At 33.5% G+C, this 10,285-nt stretch overlaps 1 protein-coding gene across 1 annotated transcript; it reads left to right on the top strand.

Moving 5' to 3' along the window:
• Positions 1 to 2,351: 2,351 nt before the first annotated feature.
• Positions 2,352 to 7,777, top strand: LOC149565570 (uncharacterized). Its single transcript, XM_089819084.1, has 4 exons — positions 2,352 to 3,004; positions 4,489 to 4,926; positions 6,673 to 7,338; positions 7,433 to 7,777. The coding sequence occupies exons 1-4, from the start codon at positions 2,492 to 2,494 to the stop codon at positions 7,562 to 7,564; spliced, it is 1,749 nt and encodes a 582-aa protein (XP_089675210.1). The 5' UTR covers positions 2,352 to 2,491; the 3' UTR covers positions 7,565 to 7,777.
• The last annotated feature ends 2,508 nt before the right edge of the window (positions 7,778 to 10,285 follow it).

The raw sequence follows: 10,285 nt of genomic DNA, 5'->3' as shown, positions 1-10,285 counted from the left end.
AAAGCTCTTTTTTTGAAAAGACTTTAACGATTTAACATTAAAAAAAAAAAACTTTAACAATTTAATATCAATAAGTGATTTCAATTTATCCACATGTATTGCAAATAAATGATCTAAATTTCCATAAGTGATATTTATCTTTACACTTGTAGCTAGTCTTATGCATTCATCTATACCAATTTGAGAAATTGATCTTGACCCTTCTCCAACTTTTATTGCTTCATGTACTAATTTCTCATGTCCTAAACCTTCTCCAATATCTATTTGCTCATCTTGGGATTGTTTGTTGCGAGCTAGATGCATATAAATGAATGAAATTAGAACATTATTTAGAAAATTAGAAATATACACATATGAATTTACATGTATATACCTTCTTTCCTTTGGTAATAATTTTCTATTTCTTTTTCATGATTTCTTTGTTTTGCACTAGGTGATTTGTTTCTTGCAGATTTACTTTGTCTTGATTTCTTGCCTCCCATCTTCGGTCTTCACATAACTATCAAAATATTTCAAATTGTATTTGAAACAAAAAAACCCCTTATTATTTATAAATTTTCTTCCCATTTCTTCAAAAATAACGAACTTCTTGAAAATCAAAGTAATACTAATATTTATATCAATCAAACAAATAAAAAATAAAAAATTCATTGGTCAACAGGGTTTGTACGAAGCCTCCCTAGGCCTTATATTGGGGTTTAGCGGGCTTTTTGCAGAGCCCCTTGAGCCCAATGTGGCAGACATGAGCTTCGTTCAAAGAAATAAAAAAACTAAAGTATTATCTGTTAGCAATTTAATTTGGAGTGAATAATGATTAAATCCAATCAATTGCTATAAAACAAATACAAGCATTTCTTTTATAATTATCTTTTTCTTTTATTATCTTTGCGCAAAAGATTTTGGTGAAACAGAAATTTAGGACATATCAGGCTTTCAATGTGCAAAATATAGGGTTTGTAAATTTTCCTTAAATAAATATATATAGTTGATCAATAGTTTTGAGATAATATCATTGTCAATATCATTCTTTAAATTTTTTATTTTTATTTTTGATATATTGAGTATTGTGTTATGAGGCAACATGCATCATATGAGAATAATTGTTGACAAATAATAACTATCCTACCTATTAATTTCTTTTCACTTTTTAATCCAATGTATTAAAAGTACAAAAAATTTCCAACTTTCAAAACTTAATGTCTGCTTATTTTTATGTTGTATATGGACAATTTTTCATCCCATTTTTAAATTGTTTATGGCTTGTCTCTAAGGATTTCAATGAATGACTCTTCATTCACTTTTAATCTTTTAAAGGAAAATAGAGTTTATTAATCTTATGTTGCTAAATTTATTATTATAGTTCATATTTCTTACTCAAAAGTTACACTTCAATTCCTATAATTTCCTACCAATTAGCTTTAAAATAATCTTGTTTAACTTTAGAAGGAACTTTGATGCTTTGCATCCTTGCTATACTTGTATCCTTACCACAAATTTCATCTTTAAACGTGCTTTTATACTCTTGATTCCTTGCAATAAATAGAAATGGAGTCTAGGTGTGCGCACATCTCTTGAATGTAATTGCTACCTATCTAAATTATAGGGCACTAACCTAACCTAAAATTTACAGACGCTCAATAGGTATGGTTTACATATGTCTTACTGCTTGGAACAATCAACCAACATGTGTTTAATAATAAAATTATTTTTTTAATATAATTTAATATGAAAAATTAAAATTAAAATTAAATTTTAAGTAAATAAATTTAAATATCTATTAAAAATATATTATTTAATAAAAATACATTATTTGTTAGGACAATACCCATGGCTAAATCTGAAAGGCCACCTGTAGATCTTTATTAAAAGATCAATATTAAGGTGGTCATAAAGTTAATTAAATTTTTAAATAAATAGGTAAAAAAATAAAAATTAAAAGTTAAGATAATTCAACTATAAATAAGAAAACATTGTTTTAAAACAATGATAACAACTAATTAAATCATATAAATTAGAAGTAGACATAACAATTAATTAATAGTTTTAGTTTTTAAAATTAATTAATTAATTATTTTTAATAATTTGTTGTTTATTCTTATTTTTATTCCTATTATTTTTTTAATGTTACTTTTTTAATGTAATTTTTTTTTTGAAATAATTATTTCATTCATAAATTAAAATATTTTAATACATTTAATTTTAGTTAAATTAAAAATGAATTGTTATTTAATTTATTTGCATAATAAAAATATGCTCTCGTAGAAAAGCTAAATTTTAAAAAGAGGAAAAAAAAAAGGAGTGAATCGAAAGGAAAAGAAAATAATAATTATTGAAGGGTTAATTTTCAGAAAAAATAATAATTTTACCCTTCAACGGAGCTTGATTTTAGCCTCTGCCGGTTACAGGGGTTTTAGCAGATACATAGTACAACAGTGACTGATATGCAGAAGGGGTTTACGTTTTAATTGCAGAGATACGATCTCCCGAAGCCATGGGAAAAAAGAAGAGCTTCTTGAACAAGAAAAACGCTGCAACATTCCACCTGGTATGTGGAGATTCATCGGACGCGGATCCTTTCGGGTCCTCTGGTCACACAGACAAAGTCTTTGCTCGTGTTGATGATGGCACCAACCATGTTCCCGGCTTCTCAGATGACAATCTTAGGCCTCACATCTTAACAGATTCTAATTCCATTTTTGTAGATGCAGAAGAAGAAGAAGCAGAAGAAGAAGAAGCAGGAGAAGCAAAAGATTTAGATTTAGAAGAAAATGATGCAAAATTTTCAGACGGAAATAGTTTCTCAATCCCTAGTCTATACAATGTCGAAAAAGAAGGCTTCGGTCCTCTTCCTGATCATATCAGGCGAGAAATTATAGAGCTTGGTTTACCTGACGACGGTTATAACTACCTGCTTCATATGAGAGAAATTAGGGCTTCTGGAGGAGGTTCTTCATTTGTTCCCAGTTCTAAAGCTGACCTCAGTTCCCTGCCTGCTGATGTCAAGGTAATTGACAATGCCTTTCTTCTCTTTTTAAGGAAGTTAGGAGTTCATGAAGCCATCGGTCTAGGTTTCTATCTATTGCAAGCCTTTCCTTTTATGAGCACAATTTGTATATATATACGATGCGCGAGATAAGTAAAATAAATATATTAATACGCCTATCTAGAAGATTACACAGCAACAGAGATAAATCTTCCATAGAAACTGTTTTCTAATATCTTCTCAGCATTTGTATTGAACCACATATGTATAATTTAATTTGAATGTACAGTTACTTAAATAACAACTTACTGCATCTGGTTTAAGGACTTAGTATGCACCTCAATTCCACTACCCGTGGAAGGAGGGTAGTTCAAGTACTTTTGTTATTTCATGTCCTTCGATTTGGGTTACGAGGACTGCACTAGAACAAGTGTAGCTCTTCACCATTTACAATAAATCGCTTGAATCAGTACGGAGTTATCCATGGCACTCCTGACATGCACCTTTTCTGCCAGCTATAGAACAAATAGTTCAAAACTACATGCCGATCAATATCCACTGTTATGGTCGGCTGTTTCAACTGGATAAGTTCACCATGTCTGGTTTGGCATATTGCACCGGTCAGAATAGGCAGGCAGCACGCTCAATATATTACAAAGCTATTGCGATCTTTTGTATAACTTGTCCCCTGTATACAAATGAAAAAGCTTGTCGCCATGAAAGTTGAGGTTTCGAATGATTTGTAAATGATGGTGTTAGTTGCAGGACCATGCATTGGGCCTCCATCAACTTTTTCATAAAGGAGGTAGCCTTTTTTTATCTGGATGTTATCGCCTATTTTTTCACTTGCAAGGAATGAAAAAGAACCAGATTTTGCTGAGGAATTTTTATTTTAAGAATATCTACATAATCGTTTGACATTAATGAGGCTTTCAACTTGTTGTACCGACAAATTAAAGATGTTGATGGGAATAGAGCTTGTTACCCTATATGCACGTGGCTCTGTCAAGAGACTAAGGTTTGCTAATTTGCCTTATAAGTAAAGTTGAGATTTAGGTAACCTGCAAGAGGTTTTCTAAAGAAAGAAAAGAGGAAATTACAGTCTTTTAATATTTTTCAGAAGTAATGACTGAGATAATACAAAATGTTGAAGTAGCTTTTGGATTTACTACAAGCCTTCAATTTAATTTTAAATTGTTTGCTTGTTTATACAGTCTTATAGGTAGTCTTCCAGAGCTGTGGGGCGTTTCAATTTATGTAAGATGTGCAATACTTAGATGTCAGTGGGAATTTATATCTTAAAAGTTGGAAACGAAATGTAGTTTACATGTAGCAATTTCCATATCTTTTTTTTTTAACTTGTCAGAATTAAGATTTGAAAATGTACAATCAGCTGGAAATTAATTTGTAAAATAATTGTTCCAATTATGTTTGCTTCTAACAAGAATTTTTTTTGGGGTGAAGGTATGTTGACTAATTTGTTTTTCTGTTTTAAACCGATTTAGGCTTATGATGCATCTAAATTACAAGTTCAAGCCCATAATGAAGTTGATTTACATTCAGAGTCTTTGTATGTAGTAAGTTCAAGAACACACTATGTTCGCAATATTAAGAAGGCTTCTGACCCTGAAATTTTTGCTCACCGTGAGAAAAGTGACTCTGAGGTTGAATCTGATGGAGAGCTGGAGGAGGATTTCATTATTCAAGCTAATGAACTCGAACAAGAAGAACAAGGAGAAGCTTCTGTCAGATCACCCGAAATAAGACAAGAACATCTATGTGGCACTCAATCTTCAGGTGGTCAAGATAACTGTGTTGCATCTTCATCATTCCAAAAGTGCTTTGATGATGCATGCGAATTTCGTACAGGTGACGCAGCAGGACTTGTTCAGGCCAGTGAAAGGCAAAGATCTCCTAGAGTTCTAGATGAGCAGTTTGAACTGGTAAGCTCCTTGCCTGGAATTCCGAATGGGGTTTACTTAATCTCGTTTTCTATTTATACTGTTTCTTGGTTATTTTGTCTTTCACGAGTTGTTATCGAACTCCTGTGATGAACAACTAAAAGCACAGATAAGTTTTAATAATAGGATCATATATAAACCAAAAACAAATACGCTAGTAGTTTGCACAAAATAATGACACTAAAAAAGGCAGATATCAAACTAGGAAGATGTTAATAATACATATACCAAGCTGAATAATGTGCCCAATTGAAAATTCATTTTCACTTCTAATGAAGTTTTTAAACATCCACAGTTAAACATTGTTTGTTGTAGTAGTGAAAAGAGAATTTGTATGAGAGAAGAGATACATGATTTAGGGTGTTTGGGAGGAGGTCATATCATGTAACGTCATTTCTTTGTTCTAAAATTCAAATGAGTTTTATGTGGGTTTGCAGTCTACGCATAGGCTTTGTTGCAACTATTCTTGGATGTTGATAAATGCTATAATTTCTTCATCTCCAGAGTTTGATCCATGATTGCAAATGCCTTTTGTGATGTCTGCTTAATTTAATTGCTACTGTGTGGTATGTATACAACTATAAACTTTGGTTAGCTGATGCAGATGTTTTTATCCTTTGAAAGTATTATGAGAGACTTCATGCATCCCAGATTGAGATGTTAAGAGTGAAATGGCAGTTAGGGATTGCTTACCTTGATGGAATTTTTTCTTGAATAGCATGGTTGTCCTAATTACTTCTGTTGGGAGGGCAACGCTAAACCGTTATTTTCTTGCTTTGAAGATATATGCATGGGTGACAGGTTAATTTTCAGCATTTCTTCTTTCAGAGTTCAGTCCTTGATGAATATTTTTAATTACCGTGATTTGATTAATAATAACGTGGTTGGCATTTATTCTTTGAGGGTCTTTTATAGCTTTTTAATAACATGAGTGCCTATCCTAGTAGACCTTTGATTTGCATGGTCATTCCATTATCAGGGCCAGTTTGTTTTGGTAGTATTTTCCAATGTAATAATATTTCACTAAACTTTGATTAGCTGAAGATGTTTGGATCCTTTGAAAGCATTGTGAATTTATGAGAGACTTTGTGCATCCCAGATTGAAATGTTGAAAATGAAATGTCATTTAGGGATTGCTTACCTTGATGCAATTTCTTCTTGAATGGCATGGTTGTCCTAATTACTGCTGTTGGGAGGGCAATCATATAACATATGAAATAATTACTATTGCTGTGATCATTATCATACTGTCTTCTATCTGCATTCATGGTTATCAATGTGTATCTAATTATAGTGTGTTATGAGTCAGGACCCTCACATCCTAAACTTATATTTTTATTAGCAGCATTATAATAATAATCATAGTTCAGCTAATTAGTCAATATTGCATTTTGCAGATTCATCTCACATGTATCATAAAAAGTTGTAATATAATAATTGGAATATATTTAGTGTGGATTTATCCCACGTGACTTTTACCTTATTGTTCACTTATTGTGATGCTTATTTACGTGTTTTAAGGAGGTTGCTCCTTGAAGAGGCCCATGATACATTGCATTTGATTAATGATCTAAGCATGTTTGAACCTATTTTGCTTTCATTGAGCATCTTGGTTTTTTTCACATTTTGTTGTTTTCTTTTAACCATTTTTTTGCATATATGGTTGTATTATGTGGGCAGTTTTTGGTTTTGGCATTATACTTATAATTTTTTCTTTTATAATCACAGCTTGCTTTACGGGAATATAGTGATGGTGACAATGATGCTGCTGATGTCTTTGATTATGATATTATGGGTGCTGGTGATTTTTGCGCCCCTGAAATTGATAGTGCAATGAAAGAGTTTTTGACTAATAACTTAGACTATCAAGATAAATACACAGTTCCTGCTGCTGCCCATGTTCATAGTACTTCAGCAAAAAATTCAAGGCAGAATCGAAACATTCCAAAAGTAAACAATTTTGTCAAATTCCAATCACAGGACACTAGTGTGAATGATGTGATCCGTAAATGTGCCGAGTATGCTGAGATGTATGCAAATGAGCCAGAGGAAGAAAAAGAAGAAGTGTTTGTTGAAGAAAGTAGCGACAGTGAAGTGTGGGACTGTGAAACCATTGTTTCAACATATTCCAATCTTGATAATCATCCTGCAAAGATTGGTGCTCCACAAAATCCAAATAGGAAGGACCTTTTTAAAATTTCCCAGATCACTACAAATTTGAATGGTTCAATGATCTCTCTTCAAGGAAGGCAGCAGCTTCCGGTGGACTTTCTTCCTAACAGAAGGGGTTCTAGTAAGGGGGAAAAGGAAGAAAAACCAAAATCTGAAACTAGTTCAAAAATTCTTGCCCATGCCAGGGTTGGTGAAACACCAGAGCAAGAAAAAGCATGGAAGGTATTTGTTTAATAAATGAACTACTTGAGTGTTGATCTTTTCAGTTCCTGCTAACCTGGATTTTGCATTAATTGTGTTGTCACTCATCTTGCAGTCAGCGGTAAAAACGGAGAAAAGGGAAGCAAGAAGAACCAAAAAAGAGATGAAAGCACTTTATAGAGGTGAATCACAACGTGCTCAGCACGTTGTTGCCATTGCTGGACCACCTGCCATTCATCTCATGTAACATTAGGTTAGGTTTGAACTTTTCCTTGGAGAGGATGTCACTGGCATGAAACAACTTTTGGATTTAGTAAATTCTTGACCAAAGTTGGAAGTCAGGTGAGTGTACTGCAGTCATATTTTTGTAAGTTAGGGATGTTTATAGGCACGTGTCTTGGGTATATGATATTTTTGTACCAATTTCAAGTAATGATTCACTAATTTTTATGCTTGTCAACCAATGCTGTCACACTTTTCTCTACATAATCAATTTTTGGCTTTTTTGTGGTCATTTTGGGCAGTTCATGCCTATTATTGATTTAGACTTTTTGGCCTGGATTTGAGTTTGATGCCTGAGAAATAGACACCCAAGGGGAGGTGAAGTGTGGAGGATTTATTAATTTTGTTTGCGCAAAATATATATTTTTGAAAAGGCTTTACAATCTTCAGACAAATGCAATTTGCAGATGTAAAATAAATGTCTCAACCTGCAAAGATAAACATCCTCCATGCCTATAACAAAACAGGCGCTTTAAACCAATCTATGAAAACTCATTTGTCAGATGTTTTCAGTTGCAAACGTGGAGGCATACACAAGGCACGTTAACTGCTGGACAAAATGCCTCCAAGAAATCTGTTCCCATGAAATTCCTTGATGGCAAGGTATTCACATGTTAGAATAATGTTTATTTTCAACTACACTATCACAGTAGTTGAGCCATTTATTATATGCTCCAGAATTCTGTTGAAATAAAAGCTGTGTAGAAGAAGACTTCAGAATTCTTCCCTCCCTTCACTGTATCCTTGTAAAAATATGAAGACCTATCCAGAAGTTTGCAAGAAGGTTATAAATACATAGGCCTCCTCTGCATTGTGTATGGCAGAAAATAACAATGTTTTATAATGAAAATCGTATTTCCATAAGCTGATAAGCTGCTCTGTTTTATGTTTTATTATGTTTTTTAAAACTGTGGAAAACAATATTATCAGCTATTTTGTTTTCTTTGTCTTCCCGTTGCTTTTATTAGTTCAATAGACTTTAGGAACTTCCAAGCAAATTCAACTTGCAGGTATAAAGCCAAACTCTACAACATTTTCAAGCATACTTGCAACCTTGTGCTAATGTCATGGTAGCTTTGGAGCAAGGTTATGGACATCCGGAAAAGTAGTGGATGGAGGAATTTTATTAGATTTTATAGTTGCAACGGATCAGTTAGAATGTATGGGAAATGTAGAAGCATAGTCAGGGATGCTCACTATTTAACAATGTGCCTCAAAGAAATTTGGTCTGGCAAAATGCCATGATTGCTCAATATGTTGACAAACATTTAAGAATTCCTAATGTAAATAAAATAGTTGGTAGTTACGAATGTAACATTTTTTATGCCTAAATAACGTAATCAGATGCGATGGTAGGGTCTTTGGTGGGACAAGGAACTTTGAATGTTGCTGCAGTGGTATCAGGTTGCAGTAATGGTGAAGGTGGTAGGAAGAATTCAGAGTACCAGTGATGGCCTTGATCAGGTGACATGGTGCAGACCACAGATGGTGGTGTCATGGATGGTTCAGTGAGTGTGGGTTCGGATAAAGCTTGGGATGGAAGATACACTGTCTGGAGATCTATGCAGCTACAGCTGCAAAATTCAACAGCTTTGCGATAAGTATATATTTCCTATATTACATAATGTGGACCTTGGTGTTGTTTATTATTATATTAGTCCATGTTTATTTAGTCGAGAACAATATTGCTTCCATGAATGCTCACTTGTGGGAAAATTTGTTGGGCTGCAAGTCAAACATTGAAGCAGTGTGTTCGTGGGTTGCTAGAAAATGGAAAAACAAGGGCCTTATTTATGTCATGGCTACAGGTAAGGGTTTTTTTTTTCTTTCATTTATGAGGAAGATTTTCAATCTGTTCTAGGTGGTCACTGGATGTTTGGTATGTTTGGTTGTTCACCTCTTGCATTAAAAAGTGGGAACCAGGTCTTTCTCCTAGGGATTAGACTTGTGATTTTACACCTATCTATGTGTGGCTTACTGGTTTCCTCTGAGAATTTTGGTATGAGGAATTCTTTAGAGGTTCGGTTGCTTGTTTAATTGATTTCATTTGGTTGATCCCATGATAATCTCCAAGAAGAGGCTGGTATATGCCAAAATTTGTTTTAATATTAATCAGTTTGCTAATCTGCCTTTGGAGGTTTCTATTAATTTAAAGTCGGGAAGTTGGTTTCAGGGTGTAGAGTATGAATCTATCTCCTTTGCTTACTTTTATTGTAAAAAGACAGGGCATTGGGCAAAGGCGTGTGCCATTAATAGGGCAAAGGTAAAGCCCTTTACTAAAGTTTGGAGTAAAAACAAGGGTTTAAATAGTATAAATTAAGAGCTAAGGTGGAAATAATTTGGTTAATGAGGAGGTGACAATGCTTATTATTATTCCCTGTAAGTAACTTGTTGGCTCCTGATTTAACAAAGTTTGAATAACCAAGTATGCAAGGCAAGAATACGTCTATGGGCAACTATCTCCAATAATGGACACAATTCACCAAGAACTTGGGCCAACTATAAGGCTGCACTCTTTCACTTCAGGCTTTGTAAAACCTAGGTGGGTGAACCTCTTAAGATCTGATTATGTGACTAGTGCAATGAGCATAATCAGGATTTAGAATAACAGATGAAACCCCAAAATCTTCTATACTTAACCAAGAAATCACAAGCATGAAATAGCTAATAGCATGACTCATGAAAT

The sequence above is a fragment of the Cupressus sempervirens genome, chromosome 3, assembly GCF_028749045.1.
Source record: "Cupressus sempervirens isolate cs-2001-9-10 chromosome 3, ASM2874904v1, whole genome shotgun sequence".
In the NCBI taxonomy this organism is placed as follows: domain Eukaryota; kingdom Viridiplantae; phylum Streptophyta; class Pinopsida; order Cupressales; family Cupressaceae; genus Cupressus; species Cupressus sempervirens.
The sequence above is the reverse complement of the archived record's forward strand: the minus strand, read 5'-3'. Positions and strand labels throughout refer to the sequence as shown.

Bases quoted from the DNA above. Each gene is read 5' to 3' on its own strand.
- LOC149565570 (XM_089819084.1), top strand. From the start codon at position 2,492: ATGGGAAAAAAGAAGAGCTTCTTGAACAAGAAAAACGCTGCAACATTC. The intron at 4,927-6,672 runs GTAAGCTCCTTG...TTATAATCACAG, and splicing joins TAGATGAGCAGTTTGAACTG to CTTGCTTTACGGGAATATAG. The intron at 7,339-7,432 runs GTATTTGTTTAA...CTCATCTTGCAG, and splicing joins AGCAAGAAAAAGCATGGAAG to TCAGCGGTAAAAACGGAGAA.